Source organism: Bipolaris sorokiniana, assembly GCF_000338995.1.
Source record: "Bipolaris sorokiniana ND90Pr unplaced genomic scaffold COCSAscaffold_5, whole genome shotgun sequence".
NCBI lineage: Eukaryota > Fungi > Ascomycota > Dothideomycetes > Pleosporales > Pleosporaceae > Bipolaris > Bipolaris sorokiniana.
The window spans coordinates 400477-425474 of record NW_006911899.1 but is presented as its reverse complement, the minus strand read 5'-3'; the positions used below and the strand labels follow the sequence as shown (position 1 = coordinate 425474).

Below are 24998 nucleotides of genomic sequence, written 5' to 3'. Positions count from 1 at the left end.
AAAGCTGACATTGGGGTGAAAACTATCAATTGGACTAGTGTGTAGTCGCAAGAAATCTAAGTATCCTATTACAATAGACCTTCTCATTGTCTCAGAAAAGCCCAAAAACATGAAGAATCAAAAAGAAGTAATCAAACTACACCATTAAAACCTACATTACGACGATACAGGAGCAGTAGACTGACTCCTCACCTCAAGTTTCTTCGGCTTTTTCTTCGGCTTCGGCTCCTCACTTGCCTTCTTCTTCTCCGCCTCCTTCCCTCCACCTTCCTTCACTTCTTCTTTCTTCCCCTTCACCCCAGACTCTGCCTTGTCATCTTCTTCATCAACCTCCTCCACCATAAAATTACTCGCCATACACCTCCCCCCATTCTGCTTGCCCACATCCATCGGGCACGCACTAAACACCACGACAACATCCCGCTCAGCCCTGAACCGAACATAGCACCTCTTCTTCCCCTGCGGCTCCTCAACACTAAGCGTGACGCCCTTTGCGCCCGCGCCATCATTGTGAATATCGCCCTCAGCATGCAGCGGTGCATTCATGAAGAGGTGGAGGGGTGTCGGCGCAATATTCACCGTGATATCAGCGCCCACTGCTTTTGTGCCTTTGAGGCCAGACGTCTCATTTATTTCTTTGAGGGCGAGGACGAGGTTCTCAGCGCAGCTGCCGTGTTCGGCGGGCTTGTCAATGCCCAGCGCGGCGTACTGGTTAGCGTCGCAGGCGGCAGTTAGGGTGTCGTGGGCGCCGGGGGAGGTGTCTTCGATGAGAGTTAGGATGGGGTTGCGGAGGTTGGTCAGGAGCTCGTCGTTGACTTCTGGAACGAGTTTGTGCGAGGCGGTGCGGGTGTGGGGGAGGGAGAGGTATTCCATGGGAGGTTGGGATAAGTTGGAGGGGTGCATGGAGGTGTAGGCTGAGTAGGCGGCGTAGACGGAGGATGCGTAGCCTGAGCCGGTGGCAGCTATAGAAAATTAGTATGTTTTTGTGATATTTTTCAGCCCTGATAACATACCAGCCACTGTTCCCGCGCCCACAGGTGTCTTGGAAAAGTCGTACAGTTGCTCTGCATAGCTCTTATTTGGATCCCGGTAGTGACTTGACTTGAATGCACTTATGACAGACTTGGAGTCTGGGACTGCTACGTTGGGCACGTAGCTTGAGAAACTCTTGCCTGTGGGTAGATATGAAGACCATTTCTTAGTATTCTCCTCGTTTTGTTTCTTCACTTGCTCAGCACTGGGCTTTTGTTCCGCCTCTTGCTTGTTCGCTGCACCTTTGTTGCGATAGGGGATAGAAGGGAGGTAAGACGCCCAAGTGCGCTTAGCGGGTTGCTTGGATGGTGACTCGGTCGATTCTGTCGTCTTCTCGTTCTCGGGAGTATCTGGCGCTTTTTCGGGTGGAGTTTGAGTGTCTTGACCTTTCCCATTGGCGGTATCCTCATTTAGCTGTGTCACCTTCTTGCCGTCCTTACTCTTTTTCTTCTCCTCGCCTTCGCCCTCTTCACTCTCCTTCTTCTCACTTTCGACCCCTTCACTCTCATTTTTGACCTTGTTATCTTCGTTTGCTGTCTCTACCTCCTGCTTTTTGCTCTCTCCAACCACCTTCTTTATCTCTTCTGCCTCCTTTTTAACTTCCTCCTCATTCAACTCCTCACCTTCCCCCTCTTCAGGCGGCGGGCCCAGCGTAAAAGCCCACATACTGACTACCTGCTTCCCATACGTGTTAATAACCTTGATCGTCCTTCCTCTGGGCACAAAAGTCGCAGCCCCATGGCGCGCAGGTATAGTCTGAAGTTCACCCGACATATCTTCGGCCGTCGTAAAATCGTGTCCGTTTACACTTTCTCTCTTCTTTTTCCGCTGCTTTTCCACCATCGACAACACAGAAACAAGCGCGATTCCAGCGAGCGCGCGACGAGAAGGGACCTGGGGCGCCGTCTTGACAATTTGTATGAGCTGGCAGCAAGCCAGCAAGAAACAGGATGCAGATGGAGTGGTAAAGGCCGTTAGTGTATCTTGCTTTGCGTTGTGTAGGTTTCAACGGCATATAGTTGACGGACTAGAGCCTCTATCATTTCATTGGAACAGTGACGTATGTGGTCGCACATCATCATGACTGGAGCCTACGATTCGCTGTCGAGCGGCTTAACAAACATGGAACCCCTTGTATCACATCCCGCGCACTCGTCTTGTTAGAATGCAGATGACGCAGTAGACGAACCCTGTTTTTTTGGTCAGGATGCAGACCACTGAAGCCCGCTCAGAAACGCTCTGAGAAAGGTGACTATGTAAGCACGCGCTAGTACAAGTTAGGACAGATCGAGCCTAGACACTAGATTAATCAGATCAGCGCTATTTAGCAGGACCATCTCCCTAGCCGGTTATACGGTAGAAAGAACTATATACCGGACGCTAGATCTGTACATTTTGTAGCAAATATCTGGGTTGAATCCTTGATCGAGATCCTGATTCAATGTATCTGGTGCAATAGTACTCTCAGCACAGCTCTTCACAGCGTGATTAATACTTTACAGCTCTTTCGCTTACCTCAGCAATGAATCTTCAAACACTAAGTGTGATGTTCTGACAAGCCCTGCATCAAGTTGAAGTAACCTAGATCGGCTCAGAAGGAAATGCGTCCGAACATGGCACGGGTGTACCGTACAGGACCAAAGATTTAGACTTTCTACTATTGAGGAAGTATTTTGACATATTAAAGGAAAATAACTTCTGAAGAAGAAGATCACTGTGAATGTACGCAGTAGCTGAAATTTGAGAGTGGGGAGTGAAGCTTTGATAGCGGAGACAAAATTGGTACCTGATAACTCAGTTGATTTCTTCTATACCTAATAAGTCTCCTCTCTCTATAGCACAAGTCCTTGTTCTTTACAAAATTTTGAATCGCACCCAAGAAAGATAACAAGTATAGACAGGGTGTTAGTTGGGTTTCTTGCCAGATCTCAGGCTACACTACACAGGTGGCTACACTACTGCTTGCGGAGCCGAATTCGGGTAAAGTTGGATGGCATTCTATTGCTGCGATTGCTGGCCCTAACGTTCACTGTGGATCACAGATGTAAGTTTAACGGTATTTTTTTCTCGAAATAGTCAAGTAAGAGGTGTGCTGACTATGACAAAATATAGATTTTCTACCTTCTTATCGTCCCTAGTGAGCTCAGTGCTTTATCGTCTAGCCTGACTGCAGACCAAATGGTCTTAACACGGTGTTTTCCTGTTCTTCCTAGATTTCCACAGAAAGCTGTTTATAGGTGAACTAGCCATTCAGCCCATATATATGGCTTTGACGTTTCTATTTGCACAACCAGGCTATGTCACGTGGTTGAGGTTGGGTAGTGAAACAGTCACATTTGCCGATAGTATCTCTTGAACAAATCGCAATTATCGTACGGTTCTCCGTTCTTCCGTATCAAGTGGCATGCTTGGATGCGGTGCATTGCAGATAACTATGCATTCAACGAACATAATTGGACGCCACAGAAAGGAAGATCATGGTGTGTTTCACTACGCGCCCGCTATCCACATCAGGCTGTGCTGTGCAACCCCGCGTTGAACGCTTATATCTTGAGCGTGCAATGAGGTTCGTCGCATCTGCAAACGGCTTCAACCACTCAACAATTGTGATAGCAGTGAAGATGAGCGAAACGTCCATGCGGTGTTCGTTTGAGGAGTACGTCTGTTAACGCAACCCAATGCGACTAGTTTCCTAATATCAGATTCCTAGCAGTATAATACAATCCGAGGTTTTCATATTCAATATCGGCAAAGACAACGGCAGAAAAAGTTTTCCAGTGCATTCCAAAGTCGTCGCCGCAACATCTCCATATTTTCGGGCGCTCGTGAACAACGGCATGGCAGAGTCGTGCACGAAGACAGTTGAGTACCCCGACGTTGAACCTGAAGACTTTGCCCGCTTTATCGAGTACGCATATCGCAATGACTATCGTGTCCCTACATGGGTGCATGACAAAACGCATGTGAAAGATGAGGCGTTGCCTGTCCGAAAACCTACAGTAATCGAAGAACCAAAACAGAGAGCAACATCCCTGTTTGGCCAGCCTGCTCCACAAGCCGGGTTCGGTCAGCCTTCTTCAACATCCCTCTTTAGCCAACCTGCTCCACAAGCCGGGTTCGGTCAGCCTTCTTCAACATCCCTCTTTGGCCAGTCTTCTTCAAAACCCCTGTTTGGTCAAACTTTACCAGAAGACAAGAAAAAGCCCAGATTTGAAGGCGTAGATTCTGTACGCGCTGGTTTTGACAAGCGCAGTTACCTCGCCGCAGTGGAACCCAAGACAGTCATGCTCGTGGCTTTTGAGCCCAAGTACAACCTCGCGCCTGATCAGGATTTCACATCAGTGTTCCTAGCACACGCACGGCTATACACGTTTGCTTGTATGCGTGGAGTCGACCCGCTCAAACGCTTGACACTACACAAGCTCCACCGAACACTACTCAACTTCCAACTTTATGAGCGACGCGCAAGCGATGTTGTTGAACTCGCAAGATATGCATATACTCAGGGCAAGGACAGAGAAGACGACGGCACAAAAGACGAATTGAGGCAGCTAGTGCTCGAGTACGTTGTACGCGAAGTGACGATTTTCGGAAAGCATCCAGCCTTTCTGCTCCTGCTGGAAGAAGGCGGAGAATTTGTCGTCGACTTTTGGAGTCTGGCGTACAAAGAGGGGAATTGGACATGAAGCCAGCAGCGGGCAAATTCACCCCAACAACCTCAGGTCGTCACGACCGCGACAAGGCGCAAGAAGTAATTGTCCAAAAGACCCCAGCTCCTCGACGGACTTGTCATGTGACCAATCCACTGACATGTCGACATAAGAAATCAACTCCTGCTCTTGACACTGCATACTCTCACCCTGACACAGCGCTTTGTTTTCTTCTTGATTCCATCTCCCCAGATCCTTTGTCAGCGGCATACCAGCCAAAACATGGACTTGACTCGCGAGCCCGCCACATGTGAAAACACTCCATGAGCATCGCGTAAATACAGCCATGAATAAGGTGCGTCGTAGCGACTCAGTGAAAACCCAACGCGAGCGCTCATCCGCAAAAAATGGCATATCATAACACAAGCGATGAAAAAGACTTGTAGCCCATCGTTCAAGCAGTACATTATGTTTGACAGCCTGCTCTTGCGCACCCAAAATGGGATCAAATAGACGTATGATCTGATAAATGATGAGCGCTTGTACAGCCGCCAGATGCTGCATCAACGACCAAGTTGGCGCCTCTTTCACCAAGGCAGCGATCTTGGCATTGATACTATTGACTAGGATGTTACCAGTGTAGCTTGCGTTCTGAGCCATGTAGAGGGCAGATATCGCAACGCAATCTTGATATGCCACGGGCTGATCGTGATCGGCAAACAGATTGCGATGCAAGAAATGCGTTGTACCCGAGCATGCCATGCTTGTGACCAGCGAGCACAGCCCTTCGATGACGAAGGTACTCTGCCGCTCGTTGAGCAGCACAGGTACGACTACAGTTGGTAGCAAGGTCCTGCGTAGCGGCGGACGCGCCGTCAGCGGATTGTCATGTCCCATCCACACCTCTGGACTCGACGACAACGACGAGCCCTCGTCGGATTCGCTCGACTCGCCGTCGCGCCTTAATACTATCCACGGATCGCGAGCTGCATGGCCAAGTTCCTCACTGTGGTTGACACGGGGGCTACCAAAGTTGCAGTCCGGCTCCACGCTTGTGGCCGCATTAGCTGCAGCGGAAGCGGAAGCGATAGTTGCAGGCTGGCTGGTGTCGCGTGGTGGTGGCGTGTCAGTGTGTCTGATAACAATCTCAGTGTCGCGGACCGAAACAGGCGTTTTACGTGGATTGGGATATGTGCAGTCGAGGCCCTTGACAAAACAGCGTTTGCAAAAGGGGTAGCCCAGGTCGCAGCGTCGCTTGGCCTTTACGCAAGCCGTGCAACTCTTTTTACGTGTTGAGGAAATGTAGCCTAGCATTTAGGTTTAGAGTGGAGTGCGCACGTTCGGGGCGGGTGCGGAGATTGTGCTTTTGCGCGGGAGCGATGGGTGGTCGATGTGCAAAGGAAATATCATGGGAAGGGCAAAAGCAAACAGCATGTCGATCCTCCGTGGTGTTTTGCTAATAAGTGGTGGTAGTGAGGGCGCAAGGCATCCCAGCCTTAGTCAGCTGGAGGGAGAGTTGGTGAGTCCATCCTGTAGGATGGGACGAATGCTGAATAATCGGGTAACGTGACTTTCTCCCCGTACCGACATACTACTTGTGGTGTAAGAAGGAAAGCCCATGGTTCCTTCCTCGAGCACGTGGGCGGGCAAGGCTCTAGATAACTTCTTTGACAAATGACCGAATGACCGCAGTGTGTCCTCCCAAACCCCTCAACCGTTAGTCAGCGCCTCGGAGTATCTTAACTTGGCTTGGCTCTGACCTTGTCTGTTAGGCCCGACGATGCCGTCTCCATGTAGTAAAACAATTAGTCGCAGACACTCGCGACGCCGCCAAGTGTGAGCGACACACCGAGGGCGCGAGAACCCACCTGCTGAATTTAGCCTCTGGGCCCGTAAATCCGCCTGATGCGGTCTAGACCGAGCGTCAGTAGCCTTCTCGGCCAAGCTCGCGCTCAAGGGCGCCTTAATTTACCGTCCAACCAACCGCTCTATGCCCCCTCACGCACACACCACACCACCACCACCATGTCCGACTTGAGATGCAAAGATGAGACAGATAGAGCGGGGAAACGGGCGCGCCGGGAACCACAGTCGGGGTGCGGCAATCATACAAACGCAAACAGTGGCTACGCGAGCACCGGAGCGTCGCCAGAGCTGGCGCGACGCCTCGTCTTGGTGTCGTCCCATTGGTCTTGTGATTGGATGCTGATGTCATTCACGCCTGGCCCGTGCCCGACTTTCACATGAAAGAAGGGCGTGTTGCAGCTTTTGCATTGGCACGCACGCAACACGGACAACGGCCCCACGCACGCATATGCAAAGTCCCACGGTGCGCTTTACTTGCCTTAGAAGCTTGCGTAACCAGGAAACAAGTCGTCAAGTTCCGCTCAAACCTCAACCCACTTGCCCCATCGACCAAGTAAAAGGAGCAGGCCAAAAAACCACCGTCGTCATCCCTCGCTATTGTTTCTATCTCCCGACACGGAAAAAATAATTCAACCTTGTCGTTACTTTGTCTCGGCCTGAGCGACCGACGGCACTTGCCTTGTCCGACTACTGTGCTGTGCTGTGGTATCCAACTGATATTCATTGCCGCTACCCGCTCTCCTCAGCTGGGCTATCCCATCATCGTCCACCCACCCCCTCACCCACTCACCTGACGTTCTCGACTCCGCTCTCCAAACACCACATCCCACTTCACACTGCCACACATTACTACTACACCATACTGCTCGCGTATTCAGCCACACCATCTCCTTCAGCAATGGACGGCATAGAAGCCATGGGTGCACGACGTGCCATGTCGCTCATGTTCACCGTCCCCGAACGCTTCATCAGCTTTGCCCACATGGACCAAAAGACCTTTTTCGAATTATCAGACTGGATCCTGGCCAATGTCGCGTCGCAAATCACACCGGAAATTAGCGTCGAGGAGTCGCTCTTTGTCTTCTTGGACATTGTCGCGCAGGGAAACAGCTTCAGCGAAGTGGCGTATGGATGGGATCATGACGTCGAGCTGACCCAAGGGTACGTTGCATACCTTGCTTTGCTCTACCATCGTCCATCCTTACTGACTGTCTGCTTATGTAGTATCTTCCTAAACGTCCTCAATGCCCTGACCGTGCTGCGCGAACGCCGAGAAATTGCCGATTCGTGCCCGCCCTTCACCCAGACCCGTAAGCGATGGGAAGTCGCCCGACGATGGAACCAGAAGCGATCACGACCAAACCCCAGTGGTGTAGTCAGGATAGGCTACGATGAAATGTGCCGGGACGGCCTCGAGGTCGACCAGGAGTGCTTGAAAGAGGCACTGGTTGCACTCAACAACTTCATCCACGAAAACGCCGACTATGACGAATCATGAACACCATCCTCTTTTTTTGTTATTCTTGTCTTGTTTCTTTTGTTTCCTGCATTTCGTCTGGTGTTGGTTTGGCTTTCGGGTAACGACTTGGGCAGCGCATAGCGTCGGATGGAAAGGTTCAACCCGGTGTTCAGATGAACTACGTTTTTCTTTTCCTTTGTTGTCTCCATTCATATGTACACATATGTACACTCTTCTCTTTCGTAGGTCAGGGAACCACGATCGCTGTCGGCTTGGGTGCTGCTGCAGTCCAAATTGAATCTTTACTCCCACACACATCCCCCTCTTGAAAATATCTCATCCACCTCTTCTCTAGTGCACATCTCTACCCCAACGCCACGGCACCCACGGTCCCCTTGGCCAACACCCCTAACCTCCCCTTCTTAATCCCCAAACTCTGTTCAATCCTCTCATCCGGCTCCCCCTTCTCCCTCCTCATCAAAGCCAACGTAATCACCCCAGCATCCACATACCGCTTCCCCTGGAATCCCCTCCTCCCCACCTCTCTCAGCTCCTCCTCCGCCTCTTCAGCAATCTGCTGTCGTGATTCAAGTACACGTAGCACAGGATTATTCCTTGCATCAGGAAACGCCGACTGTGGCGCATCTTGCATCATTGTGTCCGACGGAAGATTAGGCGAGGCGTTGCGGCGGGGATCGAATTGCGAGGTTGACGACAACGAAAAGTGCGGATTCGGTTGTACAGCGCCGAGACTGTTCAGGCGGGAGGCAAAGGCTGGGTCGCGGGCATCTTGTAGTACAGCTATTGGATGGGGAGCGAGAGAGTTAGTTATGTGACTTTCCATGGAGGGGGCCCAGGAATTGCTTTTGTATCAATGGAGGAATTGCCCTACCTTCTGTTTTCTCGCTCGTAGCCTGTGGCGGAGGATGTACACGGGGTCCAGTCGCAGCATTCTGTGCGGGAGCCGATGATGCTGTAGTTGTAGTGTTTGTCGGCGGTCTTGAGGGGTATTTACGAGCTGCGGAGCCGGCAGCGGCTTTTGCGCCTTTAGATGCTGAAGCGCCCATTGTGTTTATCTTTGGGGCCCTGTGGGTTGTTTTTTGTTGGGAATGAGGGGTAAATTGCGTGTGGGGATGTTCGCGGCTATTTGATAGGAGTGAGAGAGACAGGTAAGGGTGGTGATAACGACGGAGCGGGCGCGATAACAGGCATGCATTTGTTGGGGGCAACTTTGTCGAAGCTCGGGCCAAGCGTCATGACGATGATGTATGAGAGATTCCATGTGCCAAGTCTGGGGTGTCGAATCAAAGGGGCGTTCACTGATTGGATAACTGGTTGCATAAATAAAATCAAAGAGGTTATAAATGCGAGATATATTTGGAAATGAATTTGCTGACCTGGAAACTTTTTACATGATGCTATTCTACCGCGCGAAAGATGATTCAGATCTATGGTAGTTGGCCATCCGCACGGTAATGTCCTGCAACTAGGAACGCCAATTCTAGAGCCTGCTTCTCGTTCAACCTAGGATCGCAGTAGGTTGTGTAGTTCAAGCTCAGATCCTCGTCTACAAGACCCTCACTTCCTCCCGTGCACTCCGTAACCGCATCACCAGTAAGCTCAAGATGCATGCCACCCAGGAAAGACTCATGCTGCTTGTGGATCTTGAGCGCAGACGACAGCTCAGAGAAGATGCTGTTGAAGGAGCGGGTCTTGATGCCCATTGGGGTACTGCGAGTGTTGCTACAGGGAGATTAGCTAATATAGAATATACGATGCATAAACACAACTTACCCGTGCATTGGGTCGCACTGCCAAACAACAACATGTCCACTGCTCTTCACAGCCTCGATATGCGCACCCAGCATCGACTCAACCTTGTCTGCACCATAGCGGGTAATTAGAGTAATCTTGCCAATCTCTTTATTGGGGTTGACGATATTGAGCAGCTCCACTAGCTCATCGTTCTTCATCGACGGCCCGACCTTGATACCAATTGGGTTTTCAATACCTCGGAAGTACTCTACGTGACCACCGTCGATCTGACGTGTTCGGTCTCCAATCCAGATGAAGTGTGCAGAAGTATTGTACCAGCCTTTACCATCATTTGACGGCTGAGAGGGTGTGTAGCCAGCTGGATGCTTGAGCCGTCTTGTTAAGCTCTGTTCGTACTCTAGTACAAGACCTTCGTGGCTGGTGAAGAGATCTACTGTTTGTAGTTGGCCAGAAGTATCCGCACCAATAGTCTTCATGAAGCGAAGAGAGTCAGATATGCTGTTTACAATCTGCGAGTACTTTGACTGTAGTTCCTCGTCTCGGACATGGCCAAGTTCCCAGTCCAATGGGTTGTGCAAGTCAGCGATGCCGCTTGCAAGCTGTGCACGGATGTAATTCAGTGTCGTCGCAGAGTGGAAGTAAGCGCTGACCAGCCGCTCTGGATCCACTCTCCTAGCCTCTGGATCGTAACCGTTGAGGATGTCGCCTCGAAAACTGGGGATCTCCTTGCCATCCAGCATCTCAGTAGGGCTTGATCTGGGCTTTGCATACTGTCCTGCAATACGGCCAATGCGAATGACGGGTTTATTTGAACCCCAAATCAAGACCAAACTCATCTGTAAAAGAAGTTTGATCTTGGCATCGATTGGGTTGTCGGCGCAGTAAGAGAACAGTTCGGCGCAGTCGCCTCCCTGGAGTAAGAAGGATTTGCCGAGGGCGGCATCACGCAGACTGGCCTTGAGTCTGGCAATCTCTGTTGGTGTGACAATGGGTGGTAGACTTGAAAGCTTCGTCAAAGCAGAAGTCACCGCTGCCTGGTCCTCATACGTGACAACCTGCTTGATAGGCTTTGACCTCCACGCTACATCTCGTCAGCATGTGTACTTGAGTAGTAGCATTCGCCCTCACAATCCGGTGACCATCCCTCAGACCCGCCATTCGTCGCTGACCCTTGGTTTGAAATCTCCATGATCTGTAGCTGAACTGGCGTCTACTGTCAACTGTGAGGTCGTAGATCTAACTGCGGAGTGAGTAAACTTTGCAAATCTCGCTCGTGGCCTACAACGTACGTGCTACCTTGCAGCAAACTACCATGTGCAGTGACTGGAGGAAAGTCAGCTCAAACCACGTTTGATGTTTGAGTCACTTTGATTACAGCGTTAATATAACAAAGCTCGGCAGGGGTGTCCATCCCTACCCAGACCGCGGGACACCCGAATAAAGGCGTGCAAAGTCGCGCATGACTCAAGAAAACCAAAAATCTGCCATCGAGCCGCAGACAAGCAGATGCCATAACTGGGTGCAGTGAACTCACCTTACAGTCCGAAAGCCAAACGTGTCCTAGAGCCCAGTGTAATGCAAAGCGACAAGTTCAATGTAACTCAAATGTTGTAAAATGCAAATCCAGTCCATATCCCATGTGCGCAATAAACCCCCCTCATTCCATCCAATCAGCACACTCGAATTTTCCAATTGGCCAGCATATCCAGAAATTCCCAGCAATTTACCCCACAACCCTCGTCACCGTCCACCCTCATTAATTAAGTTCCCTTCCATAGCTATTACTATACACCCATCCTCACGCACACCACCGCACTCCAATCGCAATGGCAGAACCCCAACCCTCCACTATCCACGAAGGCGCCTCCACCCCCGCCCTTGACGGCACGCCCTCGACCCCTTCCAATGGCGCGAAAAAAGAAGTCGACGGCAAAGCCCTCGATAAAGCGATGAAAGGGCTGAGCGTAAAGGACAAGGCGGAGGAGGAAAAGAAGAAGAACATTAAGATCGAGGCCGGGGATGTGGCAGTTTTGGTACGTTGGGTTTCCTTATATACACACGTATGGGATGAGACGGGGAAGGGGAAAAAGAGGAGGATCAATATACTGGTACTGTGAATAGTTGGGTTGACAATAATTCCGAAAATAGGTATCCGAGTTGGAAATTACAAAAGCGAAAGCGACGGAGTTGCTACGGGCGAATGAGGGGGATGCGGTCAAGGCTTTGGTTGCCTTTGTTACTGCGGCGCCTTGAAAGGGTGGGGTTGAGAGGGTAAGCGGAAGCGATACATAACGGCAATTGGATTGGGGTTTGGGGGTTGCTAGAGGATATATGGCGCGAAGATGCGCGTTGGCAGGAAAGAGGATAACGATAGCAAGGCTGCGCGACTTGCTGTTGTAGAAGGGGAACCTGATAAGAAGGTACGTGCGTGGATGTTTGCAGGAAGCCAGGACATATGTGAGAGATCCGTATGTTCATGTCAAGAGCAGAGGAAGACAGCTCCATATACTACATGCGTCAACCGCATGATTTACGTCTTCTAGCTAAGCAAATCGACAGATGAAGGAAGCTGGGTATCATACATGATATATTTACCAAATCTATAAATGCCTGCCTTGAATCGTGTTTCCTTTTGTCCCTCTGCTTTTCCGCTCCTCATTATACTGGTAAAGGCATCTCACTCGTCATCACTATTAAGAATGACGGGTCTCTTCCTCTTTCTATCAGCACCTGGTCGCGCTCCGCCCAAGTTCCCACTCCTCCTCTCAGTGGCCATCACCGGCGCAACATCAGACCCCCTCTTCCGCGGTCTGCCTGGCCTCCGGCACCCCACAGCACTGCCATGCCGTACAGACCTGCGCACGTCTTCATCTCCGTTTTCCTGGCTATCACCAGTAATGAACTTTTCATCTTCGTCCGTGTCCTCCACGTACTGGCTTGTCGTCGTCTCTTGTGATGTACCAGCTACGGACATTTCGCCATCACTCACTTCAATGTCGAGGCCAGTATCAGAGCCGGTAGACTCGTTTCTACAGAGACTGTTTCGCAGCTTCGACGCTCTCTTCACACCGGGCGTGCCAGTGGCAGTTTTGCGTGCTCGAAATGGACCTGGTAAAGACTTTGCAAGTGCCAATCTGGCTTCTTCCTCTAGCATTGCCGCCCTCTTAGCCGCTTTTGCGGCTCTAGCCTTTGCAGTAGCTGCCAGTATACGTGATCGGTCGCGCTCCACAACTGGCTGGCTGATTTTGCTGCCTGCATCCACTCTTTTCACCTTTTGCTTAGTCTCTTTGATCGCAACAACCTTGCCGTTTGGTTGCTTGAACTGTGCCGTCTTCTCTTTCGGATAATTATAATTAAAGTACAATTCTGTACCCGCCTTGATGTTGGTTGTGGCAAAGAGTGCTATGCGAAAGACAGTGTTGCAGAGGAGATTTCTCGGCGCACAGTTGGTGTATTTGTCGTCGGCATTGTTAATAAAGCGGAGCTTGTTGCCCATATATGTGGCGTCCACTTCTTGTTCTATGCGCTGATTAGGACTATATCAACAAGACACAATAAGAAAACTTACTCGAGTTCAGACGAAATAGATACATCGTCTTCTGATAGTCGTAGATGGTGAGTCTACGGTTGCCTTCATTGACTGAGATGGCTTCGCCAGTGTACTCGCCAATGTACTCTCCTTTCTCGATATCCTCGCCCATGTATAACCCAAATCCATGTACTTCTGAGTGTCCAAGCAACGTCTTTCGAGGAACACCCCGCTGAATTGCCACATTGAAACAGTTGCGGGCTACCACATCTTCGTTGTATCGATTGACAGGATCGAGGATCTCAGTCGCGCCACAGGACCCGCAGAGTTCTGCATCACACTCTCTGTTGAATTTGACACAGAGACATTTGTCTGAATCACAAACCCGCTTTCCTAGAATGACTAGACAACCGCAACCAGGGAACCGCCGATTGCATGATTGGGTGCACTTGCAAGTCTTTTCGCAGGTGATACCCTCCCTGTAGCACCGGCATCTTGCATCCTCGCAGCTACCTTCGTGATTACATGGGAAGAACGGTTTACGCTTCTCCCAGTGCTGCACAAGGTCCCGTTGCAACCACCAGTGCGCATTGAATTTTCCTGGTGGTGGTTTCGCGCCTCTAGATGCAATCATTTCTGATTCAGGATAGGCATTGAATGCGTCGGGATTTGCTGGTAGCTTGTAATTGATCACCTTCTCAATGTCTGAATCGTCGTCGAAATGCGCAGGCAAAGGACCCGAGTCTTCGTCGAGAGTGCTTCCAGAACCACGACGGCTACTTTGAGACTCATCATCTTCCTCGTCTGACTCAGTCATCCACGAATCTTCGGGAACTTGCCTTAGCTCGCCATGGAGAAGGCAATTATGCCTGGGAATGTCGTCAATACGTCAATACAGCACAGTATAGATTTGTACTTACTGGTGACACACCCTGCACCAAATCTGTCTATATGAAGATTGGTCAGGATTTTTTCCGCTTAAAGTCTTCCTCATAATATTGTTCTGGACAATATCAGACTGTTGAGCCAGATACCAGATGCTGAATTCGCATTCCTGTAGCACAGCAGAGCAAGCTATGGCCGCAAGCCTCATGGTCGTTGCAGAAGGTCTCTCGAGTTGTGCGATAAAGTCCTGCCATTTCTCATCGTCACGGTCGAATAGGGTTGTTTCCTTGAGCTCCTCGTCTCGCTCAAATTCCTCAATGCTATACTGCGATCTTTCAAGCACTATGGATGAGAAATTCTCGCTTCCAGACATGCTAGCATTGATCTGCTTGATAACATCATCGGGTGCCAGCAACCAGTATAGAACTTCGTTCCAAGTCACACCAATCTCGCTCAGGAAAGCTTCGATCCCAGTTTTGTAGAACCGACACTGCTCTTTCCGGAGATCGATTGGTCCCTTCTCGTCGTGTGTTAATTCGTATATAAACGGAAGCGCATCCAAAAGAGCCCGCCGGCTTTCGTAATCTTCATCTTCAAAGTATGGTGTCGCGAGCAACTTTGACTCGTTGTCGGCTAGAATGTTGTTTTTCAAGCTAACGTATTCCTTGAAAGGAGGTATGACGACAGCTTCCGACCGGAACTTTGTCGTATGAGCCGATAATCCGGACCGGAATACTGTATCTTTTGGTTTGGCTTTGACAAAAACCTCTTGTGCCATGTCAGGGAGACCTTTAGAAGCCCAGCTTCGATCAAACGGCATTTGTACGATAGGTATATCTGCAAAGGGAGAAGTGTGTTGAATGAATTCCTCCGGCAAAGTCGGCTGGGTAGGAAACTTCTGTTTGCGGCGGGCGCGGAGGTCTCGTTCTTGACACGTCCTTTGATGGCGCAGCTTAATCCAAGTCAACTTCGCATGCGCTTCGTTCCGCTCAGCAATATGCCGTTTTAGGCATTCATCTATTGCTGACCGCGTTGCAGCGAGATCATGCACGTGACTTGACCAAAAGCTATTGAGATTAGCAGCCACATCCTTCACAGGTGGTGTGGCTTTGCGGAAAGACGCCTCGACTGGTGTTGTGTTTGCCGTGCTGGATGCTGTCTCACTGAATGTCCGTGGAAGCGCTGCAGGATTATATCCATGGTACTCTTGGATTTTTGGATGATTATGAGGAACAGACCCAGCTCTTTCTTGAGGGTTCAAAGGCAGTGGATCCAGTGTGGCATCGCGGCCTTTTGGCCTTTCCGTTAGACTGACTTCAAGATTCGAAACGGTGCTATTCTGAGATAGGGGCCCTTGGAATGGTGCAGGGCTTACGGCTCGAGGTTCTGCATTGGTCGACTCTCTGTGAAATTGGACCTCATCTTGCAATGCGTATGGCGATTTGTGATGATAGTCTGTCGATTTGTGATTGTTTGTTGATTTGTGACTGCTTGTCGAATGTTGCAGCGCTCTGATCTGGACATAGTTTTTTTGCCTCACTGACTTGATCGCTTTCTGTTTCGGCTGAACCAAAGTGGCACTACCGGAGAAATCAGACATACGGGCTTTTGCAGCCATAGGAAACGGCGATTCGAGTTTGTTGGCATGCGCTGCCGCGGTTGCGCGCTCAGAGGTGTTTACGCGACGGCAAGTGGCCCGTTCGCGCTGATGGTCGGCGAGATCCCCGATTGGTTGCGAGAATGAAGGTACTGTGTCATTTGTTGCCACGGGTTTGTGCAACGGGTATGGGTAGTGTGCTTTGTCTTTGATAGATATAGAAAAGCCAGTATCGTGATTCAGTATTGCACCGATGGGAATAGCTGGCACAGACCTGACTGGGGATGTCTGCGATAGAAAGCTACTGGGTTGCGTAATCTCCAGTGGAGAGCGTGAGGTTGACAGCTGTGGGATGACCGTATCCTTGTACTGTTCAGGACGCTGAGCTGACGATAGACACACGTCCAGAATTGATTGGTTTAGTAGCTCTGCGCCTGTAAGTTGCTGCGTCACTCTGGGGTGGACTGGTTCGTCTTCATCGGTCAGCAGATCGATGATAGTGATGGGCTTGACTGATGGCGGCCGTTTCAGTGATGGTTCCGTAATACTTCTTTGTTCAACTTGTTGATGGCCCCTTAGTAGCTGGTTGACAGACTGTTTCACCCTTGCCCTTTGTGCGACGGCATGTTCCCAGGCAGTTTGATGCTCCATCTCTTCAATATCACCTTGCTCCAGCGTCTGCGTATTGAACCGTCTTACAGGCGGTATGGGTACAGGCGCATGTATATATCTGAAATTTTCATCATCATCGTTATCCTCAAAAGTGATAGGCGCGTCGAGGGAGTCGCCGCGTGCCATTGCGGTGAGCTGGGTCTGGATGAAGGAGAATCCACGCTCAAATCAGCGCAAGCGAAGAGCGGTGAGACCGAAAGATTGTAAGAGACATGATCACTCGAGAGGAGCCATCAAAGTCTCCAGCTTAATGTGTTACTGTGAGCATAGTCAGGTCGTATTGTTTCTCTGACCCGGCATCGTCCGTCGCGCTAATCTGTACGGAAGTCACGTCGTCACGTGGCTTACACAATCCCTGCAATTACTCCACCTCGGTCCCTTCAACCAAAGGCACAATTACACGAATGCAGTCAAGCATTTAGTCAATTGCGGTTAGAGACTAAAAGAAAAACGATAAATTATGTGTTTCATTAGCGAGGGGCTCCTTGCAGATGCCTGGCTCGAAGATAAACTAGAAAGTGATGATTGAATCATCTGAGTTACAAAAAAGCCCAGTCCGCCTCAAGAACCTCCAATTTCGAGCATCTTCTGCTACCCTACGAAATGGTGACCCATTCTTACTCCTGTACGAATGCAGTCCAGTACGGTTATTTCAGAGCGATTACTCACAAATCATGTCACGCAGCATTGAAGAAACTCCGCGCAAAAGGAAACCGCAAGCTACCCCAAATCCCTGCCAACAGTCTACCACAATTACAAAACTGTATCACCATTGCTTCGTCACCTAAAATCTATCCCAGAAAGTTTTGCTGTTGCTGCTGTCCGGGCCGTGGAAAGACACTTGTTGTCGGTACTTGGTCAAGGTTGATCCCTCCTAATGTCCCTTGACTGCCTGCATTCTGCCAACCCTGGCCTGTCTGCTGATTGACAAAGGCACTTTGTCGGAAAGGATTGGTGCTACCCGTTGCGTGCACAGTGAGTCCACCCTGTGGGGAGAGGGTGCTTTGTGGCGATGGCTGTCGTGCGAATGGATTTGTGCCAGCGGGCGTAGGCTGTAGGGGCTGGGGTTGTTGTTGTGGCGGCTGCTGTTGCAGAGCAAATGGTGACTCTTGAACTGAAGGCATGGAAAAGGGCGGAGAATTGACCGGCGACTGTGATTGTGCCGAAAGTCCAGTATTGTGTTTTGCAAACGGATTCGTTGACGCGCGGTTGAGTGAGCTGGCACCAGTCGGACTGCTGGGTAGCATCGATTGGCGGAATGGATTTGTTGAGGTTTGCTGAGGCTGCAGAGGCTGCATAGGCTCGGCAATGGTAGGAACCTGCATCTGATGTGGTTGCTGCTGTTGTGAGAAATCAGGCATGCCGTTCTGTGGTATTGATGGCATGGTATTCTGTGTGCTGAAAGGTTGTGGTGAATAGCCGCCAAAGCCTGCACCGGTGAACTGGGCCTGGAGTTGGGGCGCTTGGGGCTGTTGGCCTAGTTGGAAGGGATTCGTGCCCTGGCCGTTTTGCATTGGGAAAGGCTGTGGTTGTTGGGGGAAGCCCATGTTCGCTGTCTGCTGTGGAACCTGGAAGCCTGTTTGTTGGGGATACTGCTGCATCATTGGTTGTGTAGCCATGGTTTGTTGGTTGTCCTCGAGTGACTCAAACAGATCAATCAGAGGTGCGTTTGCAGAGGGCTTGGTCGGAGCTGCTGCTGGCTGCTGGCTAGTAGTATTGCTAGAGGCCGACTTCGAGTCCGTAGACTTGCTCGCCCCATTGGTGGACTTGCCCCCATTCTTTTTCGCCTCCTTCTCGGCAATATACTGTCGTCGATTGATCTCAAAGTCCTTATCGGCCAGGTACTCTTCCAACGATGCAGCCAGACTGGTCGGGGCATGCTTGATTCGTGGAATCTCCAATCGTGTTGAGTGTTCATGCGATCTTGCGAGGCTAAGGTATTGGACAACAGCTTCAGTTTGCTTGACGAAAGTGCGGTACACTGCGAGGGCGCGTGTTGCGTCGGGTTTTGATAGTTCGAAGTAGTGTTCTGATTCGTTAGTACGGCAAAACATGAGTATGCACGCTCAACCCACCGAGAATGTTGATAGTGCCCTCGTTCATGACGTGGAAGAGCACTAATAAGTCCATTGTGAGCAGTCGGAAGGCAGTCAGCGTGATTTCGTTTTCGGGCTCGTCATCGAATGGCTGTTGGGGTTAAAGTCAGCGCGGGTGTGAATATTGCTGACAAGGGGCATCCTCATACCTGACACTTGAGCAGCGCTCTGATCTGGTCCTGTACGCTCTCTGCTTCACGTAGGAGGCCCTTCTCTACGGTCAGGCGCTTGAGGCGGCCCTCACCGCCACGCACGTAGTCGACCTTGGTGGAGCCATATTCGATGGCGCGGCGGAGCAGGTATTCGGAATAGGTGCGGATATTGTGTCCCTGGGTCTGCACTGTTGGGCGCAACGTCAGCGGTTGAGTCCTGTCAACTAGCACAAGCCAAAGTTTATCCGGCTATCACCCCAATAAGCCCGGCCAGCGGATTCGCTGTCCGAGCACTGCGGCGTACATGTCTCGAGACGTACCTTCTGTAAAGTGATTGATGGCCAGTTTCCGGTGGGGATTCTGGGCGAGGAATTTGAGTGTAACCTCGGGCTCGCCCTCCCTTATCATCAAGTGGACAATGATAAGGCTCTTGAAGACAATGGTCCATGTCGAGTCGCGCAGACGGTTGGTAAGGGCGCGGAAGATTTCAGCGACGCCTGCTTCGCCGGCGTGTGTCGCAACGAGAATGTGTTCGACATACTTTGATTTCGGTGCTGCGAGCTGGCGGGTGTGTTAGTCCGTGGCAATGACGATAGTAGCGGCGATGAGCCGGCTGCGACTCGGTGCAGAGGCAGCGCATACTTGCCTTGATCTTGGTGCCGCCCTTGACGCTCTTCTCAAAGGAGCTGGCCATGGGATGCTAGGAATACTGCCGCGCCGGGCAGATGGGTGCCCGACTGGGCCGCTGGCAAGACGCTCCGGCAGTCGTCCGGGTCCAGATGAAGATGGTCGCGTTGCACTATCGCAATGGCTCTGCTGGTCCTAGGGTAGCATTACGGCGCGGGGGCAGGGCGGAAGAGATGTGGGCTCGACGGGAGGGACGTGGGTTATGAATAGAGGAGAGGGTGAGGTGAGGCCTGTAGGTCGCAGCACCGCGGTCGATGGCCGCCGTTATTAGAGCTGGCCGGGGTGGAGGAGCGAGGCAGGGCGCATGGTGGAGCTTGCTCAGGTCCCTTGGGCGATGACGCTCCCTGTCTCTTCTTGGTTGCGCCCACCGCTCTCAGGGTCCCGCCTGTCCTCCCCCTCCCCCTCCAAACACGAAACTTTTTTTCAACACACCGCATACACACAGCCAGACAGCCACACCACAAAATGTCTGCTTCACCGCCCCCAGAGGAACGCGAAAAGGCTGACGCCGATGCCCGCGCAAAGGAGCAGGCTGAGCAGGCCACTTTGCCGTACAAGTGGGACCAGACCATCAAGGACCTTGACATCACCATCACCATTGACGCCAAGTATAAAGGCAAGGACCTCGACATCAACATTGGTCGCAACTCCATCAAGGCTGGCATCAAGGGCGAGACACCCATCCTGCACGGCGACTTCCCCCACTCCATCCGCGTCGACGACTCCACCTGGACACTAGCCTCGACCGGCTCCGCAAAAGAAATCTCAATCCATCTCGACAAAGTCAACCAGCTCGAGTGGTGGCCTCATGTTGTCACCACTGCCCCCAAGATCGATACCTCCAAGATCCAGCCTGAGAACAGCAAGCTGGGCGACCTCGACGGAGAGACGCGGGGCATGGTCGAGAAGATGATGTACGACCAGAGGCAAAAGGAACAGGGCAAGCCTACCAGCGACGAGCAGAAAAAGGCCGACATCTTGAAGAAGTTTCAGGAGCAACATCCTGAGATGGACTTTTCAAATGCCAAAATCGGCTGATGAGATACGTAATTATGGGCACTCCAGCCACGTGACGAAGAATACGCTCATGGACGTGATAAAGATAAACCAGCGGAGGAACCACAAGGCCACACTGGGTCGTACGCATAGAAGGCAATTAGCGATCGGCGATGTCCGGATTGCCGGCAAGGATGTGCTGACACGAACAGACTAAAATGTACTATACGAGATTGGACAGCCATAAACACGGTTTCATTGAGCATCCGATCCTAGTCGATTATGTGAGATAGAATTCAAATTCTAGGATGATTACGAAAAAGGGACTGTTTGAGATTGCGTTCTCAGTGCAATACTATTGGCTCCTGGTCAAGCATGCAATGCTGGAAAGTGCAAACCATAGAATGCTGTGCGCCAAACAACTGGGATATCATGCCATCAAGCTCAAGGATCAAACTAAGCCGCCCAAAGTGACCGGAACCAAGAAATTGAAATATACAACGATAGCCCAAGACCGCTGGATTGATCGCCTCTTGAAGCCAATTTACAGTAAAAGAAAACAAATGTTGAAAAGATAGGAGTCGTGACATGATGGCACAACATGACGAAGAGCGTCCCACTGCTAGCATGCCAGAGCACTGCAACGATATAGAGGAACACAACCGCATCATCTCGATATCTGTTTGCTACATCGATCATTATCTTTCACGTGATTGTTTTTCGGCGACTTGATCTGGCGTGCCTGCATATCGTGCCCGAAGATATCGCTCATCTCAACATCCACAGCCGATTCCTGTGTTAGCTGCGAACTCACCGTCATCTCTTTGACACTCACCTCTCTCCATGGTTGATATTGCGCATACCTGCCTGTGATCTTTTCAACTACCATGCTCCACGCACGCCTACACTCTGCTCTTGTAGTGAAGATATAAATGATTGCGTTCCAGGCACCTTGAAGCGGCAGGACCGTCGCGGAAAGAATATTCAGAGCAAAGTTGGGCCGGTCTTTGTGCGTGAATTGGTACATGCGGTTTATACTGCTGGGCAGCCAGACAACAAATAACGCTAAGAACATGAGGAAGGCAACGTATAAGTATGCCATTGCTGCAGCATGGCCATCTAGTGTTCTTTTAGCTGCAGGTCGGGGTTTTGATATCGCTGTTGGCAGTACGTCCATGGGTTCTGGAGGTGGGCTTGTGGCAATCATCGTTGCTCTGTAGCTGCTTCGTGATGGTGGGGTGTGGTGAAAGTGGAGTTGCGCTTCCACGTCCTCAATTAGCAATCTGGAAATCCGGGTCGGAGAAGCATCGTGGAGCGGGCCTGAAATCAGCTCATCGGGTCTACGGATCCTGGAAAGTCTCTGCGTGCTCGAGAAGGAGTTGATCGAAATGCAATCTGGATCCGGAGAGACACTCCTGAACCTATCACCTTGGTGCTGGATATCGCACTCAATCTGTGTTGTCACAACGATGTTATTCCTTCCAAAAAAAACATCTCCGGTCCTTTCTCTTTCGTCGCTCGCATCCCGTACTGTTACGAATTGATTCGAGTCCCGAGAACAAAACCGCAATTCGACTTGCTTCTGCCAAATTCGGTACCCCGTCACACTGTAAATGGTGATAGCCGCCAAAATCGTGACCCTTTACAGCTCCTATCAGTAACTTATAAGCAAGCATCTGAGAGAGGACAGGAACCCACCACGCAGGAACATAGAAGAATGCTATGCGCATCCACTCAACATCAACAGATACCCAGCACCATAGCGTCGCAGAACCTATAACGGGATGGCCAGTTCGGCTAAGCACGACATAAGCTATAACCGGTATACACGGAATACCGTAGCTAAAAGCAAAATACCATTTCTCCAAATGGCGCAGTTGCTGCGCGTCATAACCGTAAAAGAAGACGAGGAAGACGTTTGTGGCCATGCAAAGAACCCAGAAGGAATCAGCAACCATGAACCATTGGATGAGAAGGCCTTGGAATTCACACAGGCCAGATGCCGGTTCACCCGGTGCTGGTAACACCGAGTTCGACATTAGTGTTGCGACATTTGTGAGAATATTGCCTAGCGTGGCGTAGAAGACTAGGCGGTTGATTGCTGGTAGAGCGAGTCAGTCCATCGTACCAGAAAAACTTGTCGCTCGACTCACGTTTTCGGAAAAAGGTAAGGGAGATGAATGTGCTGACAATGATACTGGATCCCACGACCGAGAGTATCGATGCTATCCGTGTGGCGACTACAAAGGCGAGGGTTTTGTTGTATGGGAGTTCGGCGGCCATGTCTGAGGGATGGAAAAGAGGGCGTATGTGCAGGATCTTGATGAAAACGGTGGTGGTATTTCGAGACAATTGTTATACCATCCATTCAACAATGTGAAATGGACGACTGGTATACCACAAAGACATTGACGAGACTCTCGAGAGTGCGAAAGATACGAACGTATGGTCCTGGAGCCTACCCACTGTGCAAGGGCTTAGATCTCGTCCCCCCGAAGGGATGACTACGAGCATCCCAAGTGTACTGCCAAGCTACCCCGGACAAAGGCGGGATTCAATTTTGAGATGTGAGGCGCGTACTCCAGCTCTATCAGAGTCGCAGTGTCTCTTTACAGTAAACGGTATCGTGCTACGAAGATGGCTTAGCAACGAGAATACAGGATTCGCCCCCTCCCCTTCTCTCACATGAGCACGACGTTGGACAAGTGACCTGAAAACGAGTTTTCGAGGGAAAGCAAGAAATGCAAAGCCAAAAACAGTCAGCCGGATTTCGGGTAATGTCGTGCTGACGGATGGAATGAGAGAAGCAATACTGACTTAACGGCTCGAGGTGTACTCTACCGCGCCCGTATCACGAAGGATCGTATTAACTCGATTGGCTGTTTTCAGCACCATTCGCATTGACACTCAAAACGCATCTATACTGCCACGATGGTATCTGTTATCATGTGCAATAACTTTCGCCCATCCACATAGAACACCTAAAAAACCCCAGCCCACATAGTAATAGCAACCATACCCTAGTGCCCGCCATCGTCAACCCCATCCCCCCTATCGACCTTCCAACGCACTTACCCCCTCAAGCAACATGGCGCTGTACCGTTTCTTGAAGCTGAGCTCACCTACCAATCAATTCATCTACACACCAACAATGCCAAGGGCAGTTCAGCCGTTGCCTCAGAACAACGACCATCGCCAAGACCAACCCCATCACGCCCTTCCCGCAACTCCTACCTTCAACGCCAATTGGCCGGGCCGTCCCTGCGTCCATCCATGACTTGCGCAAAGCACCGCGCCACAATTCATCAAAGAAAATGGCGGGAATTCCCTTGCAGCGCCATGGCTTAGAGGTGCCGGACGGGCCAACGCCGCGGACGGGCCAACGCCGGATTACGTCCTCCAACACCAATTATTCTATCCACTTCAACCACCTATAACGTGACCATAATGCAATCAATTAACGCTGCGCTTACTGCTATTAACGCGCTAAAGCCTAATGAAAAGCTTGTATACTCTCAAATTGCAAAAAAATATGGTGTTGACTTAGGAACGCTGAGCCGCCGCTACCGAGGTATTTCTAGCTCTAGATAAGTAGCTGTATAAAACTAGTAGGCAGTCCACCTATAATATGAAGCTAAGCTTATCAATTATATTGATAGACTTACTAAGCGAGGCCTACTACCTACACGGAGTATTATTCGAAATATCGTATCGCAGCTAGCTTAGAAGCAGCTTGGATACTACTAGATTGATCGCTTTATTTATCACAACTCGCATCTTATTGTACTTAAGCGCACTACGCTAATCGATCGCAGCCGGCGCCGAGCTGATTTAGAAAAGAAATATCAGCTCTACTTCGAGCTTCTACGCTAAAAAATCGATTAATATAAGGTAGAGCCGCGATATATATATAATATGGATGAGAAAGGCTTTATAATTAGAGTACAGTCCTGTTTAGTCTGAATCTTTTCTAAAGCTGCTCTTAAGTTTAAGTTGAAAAGATTAAATATTTAACATAGTAATCGCGAATGGATTACGCTGATCGCGTGTATCTGCGTGGATGGATTGTATCTAGATCTAAGCATTATCTACTCTAGTAAATCTAGCTCTATCTAGAACTTATGGCTCTAAGGTTTTGATCTAGATATACATACTGTGTATATTACCGCATTAGCTACTAGCTGGTTGAATGATAATATTAGTCTCTAATAGCTTAAATAAGTATTTGATCTAGCTACTAAGCTAAAAGCTCGATCTTCTTACTGATTACTTATTATAGATGGGCACTATAGTTATATAATAATAGATTTTATTAACTATTGTAATTAGAATAAGATACTATTAGCTATCTTTCCGCCGCACTTAACGCATACGCTGCAGCTGCTGTAACGGCGCAGGCAAGACTACTCGGATCAGTATCGGCAGTAGCGTCACTCAGAGGCATATGGGAGTGCGTGGGACATCAAACGAGCCTTGATTCGAATAGACACCTATAGGCCTTGTACGAAAGGATATCAAAAATCTATCGAGCTACGGTATGGAGAAGGTGGGGTTTTATATCAGCAGATCTGCCCTCGGCTAGTGCGTGCCCATGTTCGGAT

At 50.3% G+C, this 24998-nt stretch overlaps 11 protein-coding genes across 11 annotated transcripts; 4 read left to right on the top strand and 7 right to left on the bottom strand.

Moving 5' to 3' along the window:
- Positions 1 to 156: 156 nt before the first annotated feature.
- On the bottom strand, positions 157 to 1806 carry COCSADRAFT_159084 (uncharacterized protein; the record flags this gene model as incomplete). Its single annotated transcript, XM_007700391.1, has 2 exons — positions 157 to 962; positions 1014 to 1806. 2 exons carry the CDS (start codon positions 1804 to 1806, stop codon positions 157 to 159), a joined length of 1599 nt encoding a protein of 532 aa, XP_007698581.1.
- Positions 1807 to 3593: 1787 nt separating this feature from the next.
- COCSADRAFT_159083 (uncharacterized protein) lies at positions 3594 to 4718 on the top strand (the record flags this gene model as incomplete). Its single annotated transcript, XM_007700390.1, has 2 exons — positions 3594 to 3688; positions 3743 to 4718. 2 exons carry the CDS (start codon positions 3594 to 3596, stop codon positions 4716 to 4718), a joined length of 1071 nt encoding a protein of 356 aa, XP_007698580.1.
- An 18-nt stretch (positions 4719 to 4736) lies between these two features.
- On the bottom strand, positions 4737 to 5996 carry COCSADRAFT_86479 (uncharacterized protein; the record flags this gene model as incomplete). Its single annotated transcript, XM_007700389.1, has 2 exons — positions 4737 to 5668; positions 5711 to 5996. The coding sequence occupies 2 exons, from the start codon at positions 5994 to 5996 to the stop codon at positions 4737 to 4739; spliced, it is 1218 nt and encodes a 405-aa protein (XP_007698579.1).
- A 1192-nt stretch (positions 5997 to 7188) lies between these two features.
- Positions 7189 to 8209, top strand: COCSADRAFT_305378 (uncharacterized protein). Its single transcript, XM_007700388.1, has 2 exons — positions 7189 to 7709; positions 7773 to 8209. The coding sequence occupies exons 1-2, from the start codon at positions 7447 to 7449 to the stop codon at positions 8044 to 8046; spliced, it is 537 nt and encodes a 178-aa protein (XP_007698578.1). The 5' UTR covers positions 7189 to 7446; the 3' UTR covers positions 8047 to 8209.
- A 162-nt stretch (positions 8210 to 8371) lies between these two features.
- On the bottom strand, positions 8372 to 9074 carry COCSADRAFT_159080 (uncharacterized protein; the record flags this gene model as incomplete). The annotated part of the gene is made up of 2 exons (XM_007700387.1): positions 8372 to 8808; positions 8900 to 9074. The coding sequence occupies 2 exons, from the start codon at positions 9072 to 9074 to the stop codon at positions 8372 to 8374; spliced, it is 612 nt and encodes a 203-aa protein (XP_007698577.1).
- A 290-nt stretch (positions 9075 to 9364) lies between these two features.
- On the bottom strand, positions 9365 to 11210 carry COCSADRAFT_189237 (uncharacterized protein). The gene is made up of 4 exons (XM_007700386.1): positions 11073 to 11210; positions 10912 to 11019; positions 9802 to 10864; positions 9365 to 9750 (listed from the first exon to the last, which is right to left on the bottom strand). The coding sequence occupies exons 2-4, from the start codon at positions 10970 to 10972 to the stop codon at positions 9456 to 9458; spliced, it is 1419 nt and encodes a 472-aa protein (XP_007698576.1). The 5' UTR covers positions 10973 to 11019; positions 11073 to 11210; the 3' UTR covers positions 9365 to 9455.
- Positions 11211 to 11609: 399 nt separating this feature from the next.
- Positions 11610 to 12036, top strand: COCSADRAFT_85810 (uncharacterized protein; the record flags this gene model as incomplete). The annotated part of the gene is made up of 2 exons (XM_007700385.1): positions 11610 to 11816; positions 11932 to 12036. 2 exons carry the CDS (start codon positions 11610 to 11612, stop codon positions 12034 to 12036), a joined length of 312 nt encoding a protein of 103 aa, XP_007698575.1.
- Positions 12037 to 12351: 315 nt separating this feature from the next.
- Positions 12352 to 16445, bottom strand: COCSADRAFT_139349 (uncharacterized protein; the record flags this gene model as incomplete). The annotated part of the gene is made up of 3 exons (XM_007700384.1): positions 12352 to 13302; positions 13352 to 14181; positions 14233 to 16445. 3 exons carry the CDS (start codon positions 16443 to 16445, stop codon positions 12461 to 12463), a joined length of 3885 nt encoding a protein of 1294 aa, XP_007698574.1. The 3' UTR covers positions 12352 to 12460.
- A 472-nt stretch (positions 16446 to 16917) lies between these two features.
- On the bottom strand, positions 16918 to 19708 carry COCSADRAFT_180195 (uncharacterized protein). Its single transcript, XM_007700383.1, has 5 exons — positions 19361 to 19708; positions 19035 to 19275; positions 18712 to 18902; positions 18542 to 18653; positions 16918 to 18495 (listed from the first exon to the last, which is right to left on the bottom strand). Exons 1-5 carry the CDS (start codon positions 19406 to 19408, stop codon positions 17258 to 17260), a joined length of 1830 nt encoding a protein of 609 aa, XP_007698573.1. The 5' UTR covers positions 19409 to 19708; the 3' UTR covers positions 16918 to 17257.
- A 39-nt stretch (positions 19709 to 19747) lies between these two features.
- Positions 19748 to 20572, top strand: COCSADRAFT_305319 (uncharacterized protein). The gene has a single exon (XM_007700382.1). It carries the CDS (start codon positions 19867 to 19869, stop codon positions 20437 to 20439), a length of 573 nt encoding a protein of 190 aa, XP_007698572.1. The 5' UTR covers positions 19748 to 19866; the 3' UTR covers positions 20440 to 20572.
- Positions 20573 to 21064: 492 nt separating this feature from the next.
- COCSADRAFT_25062 (uncharacterized protein) lies at positions 21065 to 22680 on the bottom strand (the record flags this gene model as incomplete). The annotated part of the gene is made up of 3 exons (XM_007700063.1): positions 21065 to 21850; positions 21996 to 22498; positions 22551 to 22680. The coding sequence occupies 3 exons, from the start codon at positions 22678 to 22680 to the stop codon at positions 21065 to 21067; spliced, it is 1419 nt and encodes a 472-aa protein (XP_007698253.1).
- Positions 22681 to 24998: the final 2318 nt, after the last annotated feature.

Coding starts and splice junctions, on each gene's coding strand:
- COCSADRAFT_305378 (XM_007700388.1), top strand. CDS start 7,447: ATGGACGGCATAGAAGCCATGGGTGCACGACGTGCCATGTCGCTCATG. Junction 7,710..7,772: donor GACGTCGAGCTGACCCAAGG/GTACGTTGCATA, acceptor CTGCTTATGTAG/TATCTTCCTAAACGTCCTCA.
- COCSADRAFT_189237 (XM_007700386.1), bottom strand. CDS start 10,972: ATGGAGATTTCAAACCAAGGGTCAGCGACGAATGGCGGGTCTGAGGGA. Junction 10,865..10,911: donor TGAGGGATGGTCACCGGATT/GTGAGGGCGAAT, acceptor GACGAGATGTAG/CGTGGAGGTCAAAGCCTATC. Junction 9,751..9,801: donor CAGTGCGACCCAATGCACGG/GTAAGTTGTGTT, acceptor ATCTCCCTGTAG/CAACACTCGCAGTACCCCAA.
- COCSADRAFT_180195 (XM_007700383.1), bottom strand. CDS start 19,408: ATGGCCAGCTCCTTTGAGAAGAGCGTCAAGGGCGGCACCAAGATCAAG. Junction 18,903..19,034: donor CATCAATCACTTTACAGAAG/GTACGTCTCGAG, acceptor TGCGCCCAACAG/TGCAGACCCAGGGACACAAT. Junction 18,654..18,711: donor GAGCGCTGCTCAAGTGTCAG/GTATGAGGATGC, acceptor TAACCCCAACAG/CCATTCGATGACGAGCCCGA.
- COCSADRAFT_305319 (XM_007700382.1), top strand. CDS start 19,867: ATGTCTGCTTCACCGCCCCCAGAGGAACGCGAAAAGGCTGACGCCGAT.